The following is a 21468-nucleotide window of genomic DNA, read 5'->3' on the forward strand; positions in this document are numbered from 1 at the left end:
GAACCTGGAGGAAGCGATATAAATAAAAGAATTGCCAATAAATGTGAAGTTATCTTTGAACCTGACAGAAGTGGATGAGAGGAAATTATATGAATGAATCGGTTTTGACCGATGCAAAGACGCTAACAACAGATGCATCGCAAGTTCAACCTGAATTCTAGCCGATCCGCTTATTCCACCAGTGCACTCACATCGTGAAAGTTTATGCCGGTGCACCGATGCAAATCGGTGAATCTTAAAAGCTTAAAAGCTTTAAAGCATCATTAAAGAAGTGGGGCCTGGCAGACAGCGCTGCATGTGAGTGTGGAGACCCTGAGCAGACTGTTGACCACATCCTGACCATCTGCCCCCTATACAAACCACCCTCGGAAGCCAGCCTCTTTGATGTGGGACCAGAGTTAAGGGCATGGCTACAAGATACGGAGTTGGACCTCTGACGTTACACGAAAGAAGAAGAAGAAGAAGATCACAGAATCTTCTGAAACTTTCAAGAAACGAGCGTTTTTCAAAATGGTATAAAACGGAAATGAACAGATTAAAAAACAATCCGTTTCGACAATGTTGACTGCAAACAAGTCATTGATAAGAGCCGGCCATATTATACACATAGCCATAATTTAAGATATAGTTTATGCATTCGCAAATATGAGAGCTCTATCATTGAAGTGGGTGGTGGCACGCAACAGGGTTCCGGGGGACCGGACCCGTGGCACTCAAAGTGTTAAGACAACGCTTTCAGTCTGCTCACCTCATTCCAATCCTTTTTATTGCTGCAAAATGTCATTGGCAAAAAATACGTTTTGAATAATCTTCTCTCCATACTTGGCATCACTGTATCAATGCGGCGTGCAGAATATCACAATATATCGCTGTATGGAGTTTTCCCCCACCCCTAGCATTTATGCATTTATGCCGCTGAATGAAGAGGCAAAGAGGATGATAGACTCTTTTGAAATGTGGACGCTGAGGAAGATGCTGAAGATAACATGGAAGGATAAGATCAAGAATGAGGAGGTACTGAGAAGAGCGGATATGCAAGGAGGACAGCTGCTGGAGAGGTTGAAAAAGAGAAAGATGGAGTTGTGCTGGCATGTTCTGAGAGGATCCAGCGGGGAGATGTTCAAGAAGGTGGTGATGGGGAAGGTGGATGGAAAGAGAGGAAGTGGAAGACCAAGAAGAGGCTGGGTAGACGACGTCTGTGATTGGAGCGGAGTGAGAGGCGGAGTCACGGAGTTGGAGAGAAGAAGTGGGGACAGAATGGGTTGGAGAGTGATAGGCAACCTTCGGAACGAAGAAGCCACCTAATGATGATGATTTGGTTCACTGAAACATCTGTACCTTTGTTTCTACTCCGCAACTAAATAAAATACTTTAATATTGTAGTTTTGCATTTGTCTTGTTGTCTTGCAGGTAAATGTGCTGCATTGTGCAATGACATCTGATAAGGTGCACACAGGACAGCCTCCAGGTCAGTGGTGTGCACAGATAGGGCCGAAGGGGGGCTTGAGCCCCTGCCCTTTTGCCCCAAGTGCCTTCCCCCCCAACAAACGAATATATATATATAATTATTATTTTTCTCCCAAAATATGAAGACGGAAAAGTATACTACTATCCACAAATAAAATAGACCTTATCAATTTAGGAAGTACCCCGCATGCACCCCCCCGCCCCCACCCGGCTTGAGCCCCTGCCCCCCAAATTGTGCACGCCCCTGCTCCAGGTTGTTACTATTCATTACAATAACCACTTTTCCATAACATGGTTAATGGGGTTATGCCAGGGCCTGGCGCAGTTCATAATGTTGATAGCATGGTACCTTCCATCTATAATGGACAAGCCAGTGGAAAGTCTGGCTAGTAGGGCTGCACGATTTTGGGAAATAATCGAATTGCGATTATTCTGACAGATATTGCGATTGCGATTTGCGATGCGATTATAACATATTTAAATTTTTTTTTACAAGAAGCATGTTGCTGCTTTCTGTAGTCGGGTCCCAACTGCAAAATTACTGTATTACCCTGTATTATACACTTTTACTATCATGTAGACCAGGGGTAGGCAACCCTAGGCACGCGTGCCTGCATAGGCACGCGGGGGCATTTTCATAGGCACAGAGGGCAGCAGTAAAAAAAATAAATAAAAAATATATATATATATATATATATATATATATATATATATATTTTTTTTTTGGCTTTGAAACATTATAGTGAAATATTTTGCACTGTTGTCGCATTTATCTTGTTGAAATCCTCCCACAGGTTCTTTTTACTACCACATATTTAATTGAGACCCTTTATTTGTTTATTATTTCAATTTAGCTGGAAATACATTGCTACATCATTCAGTAACATTTGCAGAGCCTATAACAAAAACATTATTACGGTCACCATTGTGACCAGTGGGATTAATCAACACATTTTATTATTTATTTTTCTATTTCATGTTAAAAGCAATTTTTTTTTACTCAAAATGTGAATATTACCAAGTCAACTTGTGTTCTTAAAAAATTACAATAAACATAGTTTTATTAGGTTGAAATAATGTGGTTGTGTACTTATTTTTCTGTTAACTTATTATGGATTGAAAACTGAAAACCTTAATGCACACTAACTGAACTCAATCTTTTTAAGTTCTGGTAACTTATTATTTTTTTTTTTCCAGTGTAGTCTTGCGATCAATCAAAACTTATTTACACGATATACCTCACATTCACCCTCCATTCACATCCTGGTGTTCTCCTGGTGTTCTCCATTAGGCCTGTAGGTGGAGCTATGACAGCACACGTACAGTACACACACCGATGGTGTGTGATGTGTCCAAAAATTAATGGGCAAATGTGAGTGAAATGGTTGCACTGTATGCAGCTATTTGTCTGCATTGCATCCCCCCCCCCCCAAGATTTAGGGTTGATAATAATATTGTTAATAATAACAATAACAATAATGATGTAATAATGTAAAAAATTATCATTAAAAAGACCTGATTATGAGAAAAAAAAATTACGATGCATGGAATATTGTTGAGGCACACTAGTTACAACTATATTTCAAACAGGCACTCCATGTCAAAAAGGTTGCTGACCCCTGATGTAGACTATTCTGCTTTGTGTTTACATGTGATGTATTGTATACATGCACATTTATTATGTTCTTGTGTGATGTATCGCACATTTTATTGCTGTGTGATGTATTGCAAATGTTATTGCTGTCATCTTGGCCAGGTCTACCTTGCAAAGGAGATCTTGTATCTCAATGGGACTTCCTGGTTAAAAAAAAAAAAAAAAAAAAAAAATTAATTGCAGGCCTGGCGATTTGATAATTGCATCATTCCAAATCGCGATTTCGATTAAAAAACGATTAATCGTGCAGCCCTACTGGCTAGGTGGTATAATAGTGACCAAATTGAACAACGTAGATGTTATAGAGGGGATAGGAAGGATAGAGAAGTCAGGGTTTCCAGACAAATTGAAGTTATGGTGTTTGCAGTTTGGTTTATTCCTTTAAGTTGATGTGGACAAGGCGGCTAAGTGGCGCAGTGGGCAAGGCACTCGCCACTAATGCAGGAGATGCTGGGTTCGAGCCCAGCTCTCGGCATTGCTACCAGCTTGGCTGGTCGTTCATACTAACACAATTGGCAGTGTTAGGGGTGGAAAGCTGGTGGGTGGGGATCGGACGTTGTGGACAGCGACTCCTACAGGTCGGTTTGTGCGCCTGCGCAGCAGAATCAGGAAGCAACAGGGGCGGCATGTCCCTCCCACGCAGACCCCCGACTAGGGATGGGTACCTTTCACATTTGAACCGATACCGGTACCAGTACCTGTGAATCGATACCGGTACCCAACGGTACCTTTTTTCGGTTTCTCACTTGATTCGATACTCGGTAGTACCGACGTGTTTCGGTTCGGTGCCTCAAAAGTACCGAATTCGGTACCCATCCCTACGCAGGAAGACCACATTCATGAAGCTGTGTGACATCCTTCGGCCCCATCTACAAAGAGATGCAACCAGGTTCAGAAGTCCAGTCCCTGTGGAACAGCGTGTGGCCATATGCATTTGGAGATTGGCCACCAACGTGGAGTATAGGTCCATTTCCCACTTATTTGGTATTGGTATAGCTTGTGCTATAACCAATCATGTTGCCTCTGTAATTGTGGACAAGTTGCTCTCCCTAATTAGAACACCATCTGAACATGAATTTAAGATCATCGTTCAAGGTTTCAGTGACCGTTGGGGTTTCCCACAATGTGGAGGGGCTATTGATGAGACACATATTGGCATTTTAGCTCCACCAGACAGCCCTGCAGAGTACTATAACCGTAAGGGGTTCTACTCCGTCACTCTGCAAGGTGTGGTAGACCATCGGTCGAGGTTCTGGGACATAAATGTGGGTTGGCCAGGCAGAGTGCATGACGCAAGAGTGTTTGGGAATTCCAGTGTTTATGACAGGGGTAAGAGTGGCACACTGTTTCCCAATCTCACAAAGAGGATTGTGGGCGTAGATGTACCGGTGGTGATGTTAGGTGATGCTGCCTACCCACTCCTCACATGGTCGATGAAACCATACCCTGAAGGCAATGCAACTCCTGCACAGAAAACCTTCAACTACCGGCTCAGCAAAGCATGCATGTCCGTGGAGAGGGCATTTGGCTGTCTCAAGGGAAGATGGCAGTGTTTGATGAAGAGATACGATTGCCACATTGAATAGATCAACACCACCATAACAGTTTGCTGCATACTTCACAATTTTTGTGAGGTAAACAATGACGAATATGCTGACGACTTTGACGTTTGCAGAGACAATGAAGCGGCTGAATGGAATCCCCTCCAGGCAAACACCACTGCCACCGCCACAAGAGATGCCTTGTGCTCCTACTTCCCCAATGCTTAAAGGCCCAGACAAATCAAACCGCACTACATGGGTGATATCATACAGTGACACACTCAAAGGGCTTTCTAGAATGTCACATTGTGGTGAAACAAATGTGTACTCTTGTTATTTGATGGTTCCTTCTCTCGACACATTTTCTGTTGGAGTGTTGTTCCGCCCTGTTTTACTGTTGGGTCAAGTATCTATTGTCAGTATTATAACATTAATCTTGTGCACTATTTTAGTCAATAAATGTATATTTTACAATCAGTGTGGACCTTATTGGTTTAGAACAGAAACAGACAAAATACTGGTTAACTCATTCAGGGCCAACAGCGCCCTCTGCTGATGGCCGTTCTGGGCCAACGCTTTATCCAATGGAGAATAGGACTTATTTGCGAGTGCTTAAAACATATCAAATATAATAGCAATAGATCTAAATAACAGTGATCGGCAATGAGTTGCTTCCAGTCAACATGCACGAAACAGATCCTTTTTTCATACATTTCCATTTTATACCGTGATGAATATCAATATATTTCTAGGGCGTTCTGTCTCATCTCAATAAACTCCAGCAAATCGAGCTTAAATGTATTTCCTTAGAAAGCGTGCCATTTGTCGCTTGATTTATGAATCGTTTTCAAATAAATTATTATAACTAGATTATCGATAGTATATGTGTCCTCATGCACGAAGAGAAGCGGGGTCTGAAAAATCGCTTCTCCGTACTTTGGTCGGCGCGAACCTCACACACACACGCTCCGATGGCGGAGAAAGGTACATCTGATTACCCCAAGATTCGTAACATAAAGGCCTTACCTCACATCTGATGTCATGCAAAAAGATTAATCCAATTCCTGATCGCCATTCCAAATATCGATTGCGTCCATTGATCCAACGTTATAGTCCAAAAAAAATAATCCACGCTGCTCCCAGTCAATGCAATAGTATCCAGCTGCATGCCCGAGAAGTAAAACCTGGACCTGACTTATTTTTTTGATGCACAGTCCCAGCCAATCCAATCCAATGATGTGCAATACCATCCGGGAGACGATAGGCGGCGGTATTTTCCCTTTGCAAGCTCAGACCCATTCCCAATGATAACGTCAGGCTGGATGGATGAAAAGTTTATGGATATCGCTAATAAAAGAAATATCGATTAAAACCCGAGATTTCTCGGGTTTGGCGCCCAGAGCATGGCGAGTTAACCCGGACTATCTTGGTTTGGCCTCCAGTGAGTTAATGACTGCAATGTTTTAATCAATCAATATCTTCAAAAAACAGTGTTCACTGTTTAAGGCACGGTTGGGGGACACCATAAACAAAATGCTGTCAAAAAAAGAAGCATTGGTCTCACACAAGGTGCCTAAAATTTGCATTGTTTCCCACAGGAATGAACAACACAACTGGATACCAATTACCTTCCATTTGCAATCTGCCTTTTCAGTAAACAAACAAGATTTAACCATTGCAACTTATTCAAAACAGTGTTCACACACCTTGCATTAAACCATGTAGGGTAAAAATAGTATTCAAAAAACAAAACTGCAATATATACTCTGTAGTGTATCTCTAGTGAGTCTCTGTATCTCTGTAGTGTTCGTCAGACTGGATCTCTCTGTAGTGCATCTCTAGTGTGTGTATCTCTGTAGTGTATCTCTAGTGTCTGTATCTCTCTGTAGTGTCTGTGTGACCTATTGTCTGTGTCTACCAATTAACTTCCATTTGCAATCTGCTTTTTCAGTAAACAAACCAGATTTAACCATTGTAACTTCTTCAAAACAGTGTTCACAATCACACACCTTACATGAAAACATGTAGGGTCAAAGTAGTATTCAAAAAACAAAACTGCAATATATATATATATATATATATATACTAGGGATGCTCGATATTGGCTTTTTTACCGATACCGATATTCCGATATTGTCCAACTCTTAATTTCCGATACCGATATCAACCGATATCAACCGATACCGATATATGCAGGGTTTCCCCGTCCAAAAAACTGAATAATTTCAGGTAACTAATAATTTCACTGGATATATATATAACAAATATTGTTATTGTTTTTTTTTGTTTTTAAACCGATACCGATATTTTCCGATATCACATTTTACTGCCGATATCGGCCGATAATATCGGTCGGCCGATAATATCGGACATCCCTAATATATACTCTGTAGTGTATCACTAGTGTATCTCTAGTGTCTGTGTCAGTCTGTATCTCTCTATAGTGTATCTCTCTGTAGTGTGTGTCTGTATATCTCTGTAGTGTGTGTGTCTATAGTGTATCTCTCTGTAGTGTGTGTCTGTATATCTCTGTAGTGTATGTGTGTCTATAGTGTATTTCTATTGTCGGTGTCTCTCTGTAGTGTCTGTGTCTCTCTGTAGTGTCTGTGTCTCTCTGTAGTGTCTGTATCTCTCTGTAGTGTCTATGCAGGGAACAAACTTAACATTTCGACTTACCAGCCATTTGGCTGGTAGATTTTTAAAAGTACCAGCCGGGCAGATTTTTTACTAGCCAAAAATTATAAATAGCTTTTTAGTATATCGCCATGTGTTATTATTACATATAATACTCTCATATGCTTTTTATTTTTATTTTTTTAAACTTTATTTTTTAGCGTTTATCGCTTTTCTGGTCAAGCATGACCGACAGTTGTAGGGTGAAACGGGAGAGAGAGCAGGGGGAGACATTCGGCAAATGACGGCGAGTCCGGGAATCGAACTCGGAGTCAACCAGATCCGTGACGCAGCACGGAGTCCCGCGACGCAGCGCGGTAACATGGTGTGCTACTGGAGCACCCCCATATGCTATTTTCAATTAATATCATAAACATAAGGAATATTAGCATAATTTTGAGTGGACTGAAGGAATGAGTCAGCGTTAATAGTTTTAAATGCAAATAATTGATTGAAACATAGAACTGGGGTCGGGACACACACACACTGTGTTTCAACTCACCACCCCCGCATCATATTGTAGTCTGTCTTCAAACTTCCACTCCTCTCAACATTTTTTATATTTGAATATCAACATTATCTGTCCATCCTCAGTAATCCTCAGTTTACTATAATATACTCCTGTCCTGAGTCCTGACTAGTGACTCCGTCGTCTTTCCAAACGCACGCACACACACACAGGGAAGGGGAGAGTGCCCCCCCCCCCCCCCCATTTCCCTTTCCTCAGTGCTGTTCACTATGGCTCTGCCTCGTCTGATCATCAGGATTAGCTTGTTAGCTGACGTTAACGTTGTAGTGATTGGTACATAAACGTTAATTTCGGGCGATGTGGGCATAAAGGAATGGCGACGGTGCAAAGCATGTAGATGCATTGGACTCGTGAGAAGAAAAAAAACATCACAGACTTATTTTTCGCGCGCACTGCTGTGTTAACGCTGCTCTGTTTACAACGCTGCTCTGTTTTCAAGAAACAACACGGACTGGGCGGAAATCATATGACTCGCGGAGTTGCTAGAGGGTTTTCAAAATAAGAGTATCATATTAACCTGAACGTTGCTAGCTGCCGGAGCCCAGATATTATGACTGGATCTGCGCTTGGGGCAGCAATGAGACCCGCACAGGATTTTCAAAATAAGAGTATCGATATGAATTACACGCCAGCTGGCGGGCAGACTATTATTTTTAGATGGATGATTGTAATGTAATTGAGTAAAAGTACAAGTATACAAACCTAATAATACTAGAGTAAAGTACAAATCCCCCAAAACAGTACTTAAGTATTGTAACAAAGTACAATTACTCAAGTACTTCCCTGCACGGTAGTCTGTGTTACTGGTGTTACTCTGTGTTCAGGCTCCACTGAGCACATTACTTGCCCACACCGGTGGATTTTCTAAACGTTTTATCAAGCGTGTAATTATAACGTTTGACAGCAGTTATTTTTAGGTTTCACTTTCACTTAGTTTTAACTTCGTGAAGGCGAGAAAGAAGGCTCTAGAGACGACACGCTACATAACGATAGTGGAGGATTCTGAAATATTTCAGATTAAACCGTGCACTTCTACACAGCCATCATTGAGTCCATCCTCACCTCCTCCATCACAGTATGGTATGCTGCAGCCACGGCCAAGGACAAGGGCAGGCTGCAGCGTGTCATTCACTCTGCTGAGAAGGTGATCGGCTGCAATCTGCCACCTCTCCAGGTCCTGTACGCCTCCAGGACCCTGAAGTGTGCAGGTAAGATTGTGGCCGACCCCTTCCACCCCGGTCAGGGCAAAATCCTCATGCCAAAAGAACAGCTTCTTCTACCCCTCTGCAGTGAGCCTCATCAACAAGGCTTTGGACCCCCACTGACACCCCACTGTGTTACATTAACACACCCTTACTGGACTATATATTTTGATATACAGTCAAGACTCTTCATACTTGTTCATACTTCACTGTTCATTCTTTTTGCACATTATTGTTCAATTGCACAGCCATGGTAAATATTCCATCCCACTGTATTGTTATTTTTATTCTAATTAGTACTTGAGCACAATTGTACAGCCCTGGCCTATTTAATTTTATAATTCTATTCTATTGTGCTTCTATTTTAATTTAGTTTATATTCCATTTTATCTTATTCTACCGTAATTGTCTGTCCGTTAATGTCGCACCAAATGCCCAAATTTTGTTGGGCACAAATGCCCAAAATGTGTAAACTACTTGGCAAGAAAGACCTTTCTGATTTCTGATTCTGAGCAGAGAAAGCTGGACTGGAAACGAGCTCAGAGGACCAGTCCAGACCAGCAACAGATCGACTGGAAACAAGCTCAGAGGACCCAGTCCAGACCAGCAACAGATCGACTGGAGAGGAGCTCAGAGGACCAGACCAGCTCAGAGGAGCTCAGAGGACCAGTCCAGACCAGCTCAGAGGACCAGTCCAGACCGCGTGAATATTAAAGGCAACCAACTTGTGTTCGGCTTTTCTCTGACTGGCCGCGCCCCCCCCGCCCCCACTCGCAGGCAAGCGCAGTCGTCCCACGTCCCAAATGAAATCCAAGGAGCGCAAGCGAGCAGCAGCGCGGGCAACCAACTTGTGTACCATGGGCTGCTGTTCCAACGCACTTGTGTTGGGCTGCTGTTTCACAGAGAGGGACCCTGATGTAAACAAGACGAAAGTCTTTCTCTGGTCTGCATCCCCTTAACAATTGTGTGTATTGAGCTGTACACTGTATTGTACCCATTCTGCAATCTGTTAATAAAGTTTTCAATCAATCAATCAATCACTTGTGTATAAACAAAGCCCATACAGTTATGAAATGCGCTGAACTAGAAAGCGTAACGTTATTATGTTTCGCGTTCCATTGATTAACGCCATTACCTGCTGTGCTGTAGGAAGCAGAGGTACAGTAGGTGTAGGTTACATGTTTAATCAAAGCCCATACAATTTTTTAGATGAATGATTGTGGATATAATATAGAAAACACATCATTATGATATTGTCAGAGGGAGAGGCATGACTTCGCGACAGCCATATTAGACACTCACTGTACATCAGTGTGGAACTGTAACGTTATATGTTATTTCGCCCGTGGAGGCTGCTGAGCCTGAAGCGCTAGCGGGGCGACGCGGTGGTTTATCCCCGGCTTCCGTGCGCCGCCGCCGGCTTGATACGGCTTCAGCAGCAGCAGCGGCGGTGCTCTGTTGTAGGAAGCCCTTCAATGACAGCGGCGCGCTCTCATATTTTGCGAATGCATAAACTATATCTTAAATTATGGCTATGTGTCTAATATGGCTGTCGCTTATCAATGACTTCGCGACAGCCATATTAGACACATCGCCATAATTTAAGATATAGTTTATGCATTCGCAAATATGAGAGCTCTGTCATTGAAGTGGATGGTGGCAGCATTACTAACAGTAGCGATTTTTATTGTTTTGTCATGATGACCAAACATAATCCCAACATAGATAGGAGGTGTACTGTATGTCAAATGTCGGTCATGTGGTGGAAGAGTTTAGTACAGTCACACAACAGAACACCGCTGTAGTACAGTCACACAACAGAACCCAGCGCTCCTGCCGTGTCTCTCTTGCCGCAAGGGCGTGTGCTAGTGGATTGATTGATTGGCCGTGTGGCCAATCAGAGAAACGCTGAACGAAAAGCTGAACACAAGTTGGTTGCCTTTAATATTCACGCGTCCAGACCAGCAACAGTATGTGTGCACGATGCACTAAATAAGGCTGCAACTGCATTGGCCGTCCGTCAATTAACAGATGGATTGGAAGGTATTACTGTCCATTGGTAAATCTTTTAAAATTAGAACCTAAAATTAACTCCGTCTGTCCAACAAATGGATACTAATCATTGATATAATGTTAAAGATCAAAGTAAGCGCTCTACAGATATTGAGCGTCATTTTGTAAAATGTCCGGTATCACCGGTAATACCGGTGTTGTCATGAGTTTGTTAGTCATGGGAAACTCCACATCACCATGGCAACCCTACACAGAACCTAAAACTAGAAAGATGCATTCAGCAGAGCGCAAATCTCTACCAGGCGGTAGCCTGCACCCGTCATTAAAAATGAAGCAGATGGTGGTTATGACTAGGGATGCACCGATCCAACTTTATTTTTTATTATATATATTTTTTTCTCTTTTTTTTGTATTATTTCTTTTCTTTTTTTTAATCTCATTCATTCCATAAGAACGTAGAATAAACATTTACACTTTTTTTTAAATGGTCCATTTGCATGTTCTTGGTATCTGATTCTAGGGACATCTATGAATCTCAGGGAATGTATTCCCAGTGTCAGAAATACTGTGTATGTTATGTTACTAGGCTTGAGTAAATTGTAATGAACCAAATGAGAATATCAATTCAATTTGACTGTGAATAACACCATGCTAAAATTGACCAGACCTGAAAAATCTAAGCAAATGAATAAATGGAAGATGATTAAACAGAAGGTTTTGTAGATACAGTACTGAATTCTGCCATCCGGACACATGCAATTTGAAATACGATTATAGAATATCAGGCCTAAAATGGTTATGTGATTAAAATGCGTTTAATTAGATTAATTAATTACAAATCCTGTAATTAATTAGATTTAAAAAATGTATCGCCTGACAGCACTAGTAAATACCCATTGTTCAATTAATAAACTGTATGCCTCACTGTGTGGAAGAGACTGGGATCATTATTTTGTGCAAGGCAACATCAGGCTTGACTTAAAACATTACTTTCCTAACTTAGTGAAACTAAATGTAACAAACACACAGATATAAATGTACTGAATTGTTATTTCTTATTTTATTTCTTATAAAAATATATATATATATATATATATATATATATATATATATATATATATATATATATATATATATATATAAAAAAAACATTCTGATATATATATATTTTTTTTACCGATACCCGATCCAGCTATTTTAGTGATATCGGGGCCGATATCGGATCGGTGCATCCCTAGTTATGACAGCATTATAACATAAAGAAAACAGGCAGTGTTGCATGGGTTTAGTTGCCACTTGGACTGAAGAGCTCAACTGTAACTTATGTGACACAACTAAACACATCATCTTCGCCATGTCATGATAATACTCACGACAACACCGGTGACACCGGACATTTGACAAAAAACAGCACAATATCTGTAGAGCGCTTACTTTGATCTTTAACGTTATGCAGCTACATTGATCTGCTGTCTGTCTGTCTACATCTGTTTTTGATACATTTTTAACGATTAGTATCCATTTGTTGGACAGACTGAAAATAAAAAATAAACCAATGGACAAAAATACCTTCTGTCACTTTTCTATCTGTTAATTGACGGACGGACCAATGTAGTTGCAGCCTAATTTAGCGCATCACGCAAACATACTGTTGCTGTTCTGGACTGGTCCTCTGAGCTCCTCTCCAGTCGATCTGTTGCTTCTGAGCTCCTCTCCAGTCTAACTTTCACTGCTGCAGGTGTAATCCGAAATATTTCCGAATCCTCCACTATCGCTGTATAACGTGTCATCTCTAGAGCCTTCTTTCTCGCCTTCACGTGAAATTAAAACTAAGTGAAAGTGAAACCTAAATATAGCTTAAAATGTTCATAATGTCTGATTTACACGCTTGTTAACACAGAAAGGAAAAGATAACACCTAATGAAAGAAGGATAATAGCGAGGTTTATGAAGTACTTGGAAAGAACAGAAGGGAGCAAGGAATGTTTGGTGTGTATGTGTGTGCGTGTGTGTGCGTGTTTGTGTGTGCGGCCCACATTCAGTGTCGTAGCCACTCCGAAGAATATGTGGTGTGTGTGTGTGAGCAGCTCTGTCATAGTATTTTACAAAATAGCGTAGAATGTGGGCACTGATATGCAAAAATTAACTAAATGGGTTTTATTTCTATCATTGACTACCGTGTCAAACCTAACCTAGACCATAAGCCTAGACTATTCATAAACTAGACACCTAGACCCTGTATTCACCACCATCTCTGCCTGTGTTTCTGTGTCAGAGAGCCCTGTAAAAAGCCACATGTGTGGTGTGTTGCAGGTGCAACTGCTACATCGAGATTATTATGTGTTCATTTATAGAAAATATAGACATACAGTGTTGAGCTGCATCTCAAATGATTCCTTAGGGTCTCAGTTTTCTGATGGTGTGACACATGTATGTGGCACCTACTGCTGACCTTGAAGACCCCAACTCGTACAACTTCAGAGGGTTAAAGCCCTGATCTGTGATTTATTTGATGTATGGGCCTGGGATCAAATCCCACCAGAACAGTCTCTCCTCCTGTGTCTCCTCTACTCTACTCTCCTCTACTCACTGGGGGCGACAGTGGCCCGGGAGGTAGAGCAGTCGTCTGGCAATCCGGAGGTTCCCGGTTAGATTCCCGCTCCTCCCGGGCAGAGTGTCGATGTGTCCTTGAGCAAGACACTTAACCCATAAATTGCTCTCGATGAGCAGGTTGGCACCTTGCATGGTTGCCGCCGCCGTCGGTGTGTGAATGTGTGAGTGAATGGGGAAAATGTGAGTAACAAATTGTAAAGCTCTTTGGATAAAAGCGCTATATAAAAAACCAGCCATTTACCATTTACTCCTTCCTATGGTCTCAATAAAAGAAAAAGAAAGGCCAACATATGACTGAAACTATTTTGCCTGTTTTATTCTCCACCCATCGATTATCCATAGCAACACTACTATCACCGACATGGCGACATCTAGGCCTGCCACGATAACACATTTTGCTGGGCGATTAATTGCCCCCGAAAATATCGCGATAAGCGATATTATTGCGACCGGTTAGAGAATTCTTTTTTTTGGAGAAATGTATTTCCCAAAAGTTTTCAATTAACCTTTTAATTTTTTTTACTAATATAATAATAGCATAATAATGCAAGGAAACCGTTTCAAAGTGCAAGAAACCTTTATTTAACATTGGAAGACATTTTAAATATCCTAAATAAAAAAATGCTCAGTTTGATAGTTTATTATAAAACAAACTGAAACTGGAAACAAGCCCTCTGTCTGGCTTTTTGTGTCATCCTTTTAACATGTACATGTATTATTAATGTACCATGTACAAAATGTTAATAAAGTGTGAGGAAAAAACTGGAAACGTAATAAATAAAAAGGCAGTGAAACAATAATCAAATAAACACCAAAATATATACTATCTCTATTGGAATGGAGACTTCAGCACAGGATAAACTAGGGATGGGCAAAAATAATCCAGATCGATTGATCACATGATGTACTTGAGTACTCGTGGAGGAAAATGCTGTACAAAATAAACGTATTTTCCGGTGTTTTAGACTTTTATTTTGAAACCCACCCACCAGTCTGGCCGGAAGTATTGTTGTTATTATCCTAGCTGCCTAGCAGAACGTATTGAGCGGACAACTTGTCTCGTCCGGTTCTGTGTTTTTGAGCGAATGATAAAACAAATGTTGAGATTGTTGGTGAACAACTAACTTTAGGTTAGTTTTAACGTTAGCTACTAACGTTAGATGCAGCTACTACAGGCAATCAACGATGAGGAGGAAGCGTCAAAGCCGTATAGAATAGCTGTGGTGCGTAGGCACTGCAGCACGACTCGAAACGACCTGTTATAATAAATTAATTCATGTTTAACTTGTCCCCGTGTCCAGTCCTTTGACCAGCCCCACCCGTTCATTGTAAACAATGATGCATGTAATTGTATTAACGTTATTCTGTGTTGTAGCTATGCTATACGTTGTATTTCGTTTGTTAGCTATTTAGCTAATGTTGTTAGCATTGGATAGCGTCAACACTAGATCTTTAATCTTTATTTAGCAGTCCAGTTTCTCCGGGCAGTAGCGAGTAACTACTTGGGTCTAAAAATAGCTAACGTTACACTACAAAGAACGCTACTTGGTTAACCCTTTAATCACCAAGAACGAGTTAACATGTCAATCTCCGCCATGCGTAATCTGCCAATGACGCCGTAACACGTCATTGAGATCAATATTTCAAAAATCTGTGATGGCAATCATATTTCACCCGCAGAGACTTGAGATCTCCTGTTGATCTTCTCTCAACTCTCCAACGGTTCAAGAGCACCATCTGGTGGCCGATCGGCGGATCGCCCAAACAGCAAACCGGAAACAGAAAGTGGTGCTCATCCAAATTCGGTCCGACCACTCGCTACAGCTCCCGGGGCTCCATCTCGACACACTGGATAATCAATCGCTCGCCCTAACTCAATAAACAACGTTATTTGGACGTATATAGTATTATACAACCTGGAAATGGTTCATCAACATCCCATAATAGGAAACTTTCTACTCCAAGCTGATCGCCCAACGGCCCGAGGAGACTGGGGTAAGTTTCAGCGTTTATTATTACCGTGTTCGATACAAACTGCTCTGATGATCATATCACCCACACTACATGAATCATCTAACGTTGGCCACGGAATTATAAACGACCCCCCCCCCCATCCGGTCAACATCAGATGATGAGTAGTAACTTCTAGAAGCACGTACATTTGAAATTTTTTATCTGGCGCCGATCGCTATCAAACTGTATTTGATCATCAATATAATGCATTTATGGCTATAAATCACGTTCTGCAGAATGCTGCAGAAAACGATAAAAACATATTTATACTTTAGACCATATTTTAGTATGAATATGTGAATGAAAAAGTAGAACGTTGCTACATCCTAAACGATAGATACTTGACGTTGAATGGGCCATAGTAATGTCAATTTAGCAATACAATTTAAAAAGTTATAGCCCTGCAAAGAAGGGGAACATCTCCATAGACTTTCAACAGTGGCAGATAGGGGTATATGATCAGAATAATCCCTGGTAGATAAAGGGTTAAAATGAGCAACACTATTGAGAAATGTAGTTAAGCTATGTGGCGTTGCTAGTGCCCCACGGAGCTCCCGTGCTGTGCTCTGTAGTAAGGCCAGCGGCCCCCCACATGGAGAGTGACTGACAAGGGGTACTGGTTCCGCCTCATTAAAACAAACGCGCAAAGCAATTAATCGCGCCAGTCAAAATCATTGCATTCATTTTAATTATCGCGTCGATTAATCGATTTATTGCATATCGCGGCAGGCTTAGCGACATCCCATTTTCTATTTTTCTCCCATCCCAATTTCGTATTATCCAATTCTTCCCTCCCCTGTCTTGAACGTTGCTAGACTATGCCTCCCACTGGTCGGTTGTAGTGAGGACAGAAGCCTTGCATCACGTGTCCCCTCCGGTACATGAGGAGGCAGCCTGTCGCATCTTTTCACCGCAGCTCGAACTCTGTGGCGAGGAGTAACGCGTGGGAGGCTCACGCTGCCCCCGCTACTTCCTGCTTCCGCCACACCGGCGTCACCAAACCGACCTGTAGGAGTCGCTGTCCACAACTTCCAATCCCCACCCACCGGCTTTCCCACCCTCTAACACTTGCCAATTGTGTTAGTATGAACGACCGGCCAGCCGGTAGCAACGGCAAGAGCTGGGCTCGAACCCTTGAACAGCCCTTCTAAGGTTTCTCTCCTCCACATTGCCAATTTGCCTGTGTTGCTTTTTTCCTATTGCTAGGTTTTTAGTGAGTTTTCCTTACCTTCGCTGGGGTATGTCTGGGAGTGTTGTTGTGGATTTCATGATGGGTTTTTTGTTTTTGATTTATTGTGATGTTTCTTCTTGACCTGTTTAAAGAAGACTTGTCCAGCCCATGGGCACATTAACTTGTGTTTGCGGGCTTTACAAATACATTTGATTCGATTCTATTTGATTTACATTAGAAGAGTCACTCCAGAGTTGCACCAGACAGGATTGAAACAGAGTAATAAAGATGTGGGCCCCAGTTTGAAAAAAAAAAAAATAGAGAATCTAACAACCCCTATATGGGACACACGTAAGGGACAATACGAGTATGAAATAAATATGGTTCAGTTTGAGAAATTATTTAGAATATTAGGCACAACTTTTCTGCCCCTTACCTTCATTCGTTTTTCACAGAGGCATGTCATTCAATTTCACCTAGACCCTAACCCTAGACTATTCATAAACTAGACCCTAACCCTAGACTATTCATAAACTAGACCCTAACCCTAGACTATTCATAAACTAGACCCTAACCCTAGACTATTCATAAACTAGACCCTAACCCTAGACTATTCATAAACTAGACCCTAACCCTAGACTATTCATAAACTAGCATTTGACCCTAACCCTACCCTAGACTATTAATATACTAGACCTAGACCATAACCCGCTAGACTATTCATAAACTAGACACCTATACCATAACCTATTTATAAACTTAAGACACCTAGGCCATAATCATGAACTAGACATAGACCCTAACCCTAGACGATTCATAAACTAGAAATCTAGACACGAACTCTGTGAAATAAAGATGGTTCTAGACTAGGAAACGGAATTATCTTGAATATTAGGCACAACTTTTCTATTCCATTCCATTGACTATTTGTACCAGACCAGTAAGGAAAACAACTAGTAATACGGACACTAGGACAGTTGTACAGTGTCCCCCACCCACCCAACCACCTCCAATGTACAGTTTCTACGTCAAATGTATATACTCTTTTCTAGACTCTTTTTGTATCACAAACAGTACTGTGTTTCCAAATCTGGTATGTCATAAATGTATAGATGTAGCAGTACTGTCTATCTGTATGTCATATATGTTTTATTGATTGATTGAAAACTTTATTAACAGATTGCAGAATGGGTACAATACAGTACAGCTCAATACACACAATTGTTAAGGGGATGCAGACCAAAGAAAGACTTTCATCTTGTTTACATCAGGGTCCCCCATTTTCAATTCATCAGGACATATATGACACATGACATACAGATTGACAGTACTGCTACATCTATACATTTATGACATACCAGATTTGCAAATACAGTACTGTTTGTGATACAAAAAGAGTCCAGAAAAGGGAGTATATACATTTGACGTAAAAACTGTACATTGGAGGAGGTTGGGTGGGGTTGGGTAGGAGGGGTTGGGGGGGGGGGGGGGGGGGGGGAACACTGTACAAGCAAAACTGTACATTGGAATATTGACAACCATACTAGGTAATTTACTGTACATAGGAGGGGGTTGGGTTAGGACATTTACAGGGGCCAGTTTCGAATTGCAGTCTCCCGTAGGTGTTCTTTGAGAGTGGTTTTGAAAGTGGGTAGTGATTCACATTCCTTTACAGCTTTAGGTAGGGCGTTCCACATTGATGTGGCATAATTGCTAAACGTGTTTAGTCCCTTGTTTGAGCCGAATCTGGGTTTAACATGATTTGTGGAGCTCCCGCTGTTATTGTGATCGTGGTATTCACTGACCTTTGGGAAGTATTTTGACATGTACATGGATACCTTGGTCGTGTAGTGTATCTTGTAGACCAGGCCCATTGCAAGCTGCTGTACTCTGTCGTCTACTCTAAGCCATCCTCTGACAAGAACAAGTTACAGGTTGAAAAAGCCCTCAGCTCGGAACTAGGCAAAATCTGCATATGGCTCGCCGACAACAAACTATCATTACACATGGGCAAAACAGAGTCCATTCTCTTCGGTTCAAATAACAAACTCAGCAAGACTGACGGCTTCTCGGTTACAGTGGGTGACAATATTGTCACAAGGAAAGATGAAATTACCTACCTGGGTTCCATCCTAGAGGCTAATCTTTCCTGTGACAAAATGGCATCCAATGTAATAAAAAAAGTCAACCAACGAACGCGTTTCTTGTACCGGATCTCCTCTCTGGTAAACAAGAATACCCTGAAGACTCTAGCAGGAGCACTCATTCAAGGGTACTACGACTATGCTTGCACCTCATGGTACCAAAGCACCTCAAAGGCACTAAAAAACAAATTACAAACATCTCAAAACAAGCTAGTCAGACTACTACTTGACCTGACTCCTAGAACCCACCTCACCCCTGCCCACTTTGACAACCTAGGATGGCTTAGAGTAGACGACAGAGTACAGCAACTTGCAATGGGCCTGGTCTACAAGATACACTACGCGACCAAGGTACCCATGTACATGTCAAAATACTTCCCAAAGGTCAGTGAATACCACGATCACAACACCAGAGGGAGCTCCACAAATCATGTAAAACCCAGATTCGGCTCAAACAAGGGACTAAACACGTTTCGCAATTATGCCACATCAATGTGGAACGCCCTGCCTAAAGCTGTAAAGGAATGTGAATCACTACCCACCTTCAAAAACACTCTCAAAAAACACCTACGTGAGACTGCAATTCGAAACTGGCCCCTACAAATGTCCTAACCTAGTTGTACAGTAAATGACCAAGTAAGGCTTTGTCAACATTCCAATGTACAGTGTAAAATGTGTGTGTGTCCCCTACCCAACCCCCCCCCCCCCCCCCCCACCTCCAATGTACAGCCCTTACCCAACCCACCCAACCCCACCCCACCAACCTCCTCCAATGTACAGTTTCTACGCCAAATGTATATACACTCCTTTTCTGGACACTTTTGAATCACAAACAGTACTGTATTTGCAAATCTGATATGTCATAAATGTATAGATGTAGCAGTACTGTCTATCTGTATGTCATGTATGTCATATATGTTATGATGAATTGAAAATGGGGGACCCTGGTGGAAACAAGACGAAAGTCTTTCTCTGGTCTGCATCCCCTTAACAATTGTATGTATTGAGATGTACTGTACTGTACCCATTCTGCAATCTGTTAATAAACTTTTCAATCAATTCAATCAATCCTAGGTTGTCAAAGTGGGCAGGGGTGAGGTGGGTTCTAAGGTCAAGCAGTAGTCTGACCAGTTTGTTATGATGAATTGAAAATGGGGGACCCTGATGTAAACAAGACGAAAGTCTTTCTCTGGTCTGCATCCCCTTAACAATTGTGTGTATTGAGCCGTGTATTGTACCCATTCTGCAATCTGTTAATAAAGTTTTCAATCAATCAATCAATCAAAGGACAGCCTTGCAGGCCCGAGTCGGGCCTCGGTTGCGTTTTTTTCTTTTCTTTTTTTTAACAGCCACTGTAAACTAAAATGATGAAACATTGTTATGTACAAACCAGCTGTGTGCGGCTTGCCTGCGGGGTTCAGATCGTCCTCGGCCGCCACGGTTTTCTCAAACACGTCGAAGATCTCCTCAGAAGCAGCGATTAGTCGCTCGTTCACCATCCCTCTCAGCGCGGCGTTGTCGTTGATTTTCTTCCGTTCTTTGAAATAACCGAATATCTCCTCGGCGGCGGCGAGTAGCTGCTCGTTTATGGCCTGTTTCAGCAGCTGCACTTTAGACGTTTTCGTTCGTGTTTTAGACATTTTTTTTGTTATGATTATGTTTGTCTTCTCGACAAAGAAAGGAAAGATAAACAATGCAACTACGAGTTCCGGGATCGACGTGTTGTGCGCATGTCAAGTGGGTTGGGGTTGGGCAAAGGCGTAGCGCGCTGTCGCCACCTGCTGGGGAGATACAGGTAAAACATATAATAATAATAATATACTGTGTGTATCTATGTGTATAACACCTTACTTTTTTCTCTGACCCAATCACATTTTATGCTACACCATATACAATTAGCTTTGTCAACACTGCTCTGTCAGCCATGCCAATAAAGCATATTGGAATTACATACACACATAACATCATAATGATAATAATAATGACAATCTTTATTTGTATAGCAAATACAAATTTGCTTTCATACAAGAATTGCAGCCCAAAGTGCTTAGACATGGGCCTAAAATGAGCATACAATTGGCATATTTATAGATAGGCATAAAATGAGTAGATAATTTACATTAAAACCTCCCAAAAATGAAATGAAAAGATTTATGTAATTAAAAGCTATCCTTTTCTTTTTAAAGATTGTAATACATTTTGCATTAAGATCTTGCAACCGGATTTCAGCTTTCTACTGAACATACAGAGAGGAAATTGGTATCTATCTTCTTGTCTCTCTTCTTGACTCTGGAGAAGATGGTAAGCACATTTCCGATAATGGATTCTCGTCAAGTCAAGTCAAGAGTTTTATTTGTCACGGCATACGAGCATACAGTGAAATGCGGGGGGTCTTGCCCCCGCAACGATTGTGCAATAATACAATAATAAGAATCCAATAGGATGAGAA

General features: G+C 41.5%; 1 protein-coding gene across 2 annotated transcripts in view; it reads right to left on the reverse strand.

Moving 5' to 3' along the window:
- Nucleotides 1–20684, reverse strand: part of LOC311226373 (uncharacterized protein) — a 42677-nt gene extending 21993 nt beyond the window's left edge. For both annotated transcript variants that reach the window (XM_084311803.1, XM_084311802.1), the window contains exon 1: nt 20410–20684. In XM_084311803.1, the coding sequence (XP_084167929.1) occupies nt 20410–20659 (250 nt within the window). In that variant the 5' untranslated portion in view covers nt 20660–20684. The remainder of the gene's footprint in view (nt 1–20409) is intronic.
- Between the last annotated feature and the right edge of the window lie 784 nt (nt 20685–21468).

The sequence above is a fragment of the Notolepis coatsorum genome (assembly GCF_963971535.1).
Source record: "Notolepis coatsorum genome assembly, chromosome: 4".
NCBI classification, from domain to species: Eukaryota; Metazoa; Chordata; class Actinopteri; order Aulopiformes; family Paralepididae; genus Notolepis; species Notolepis coatsorum.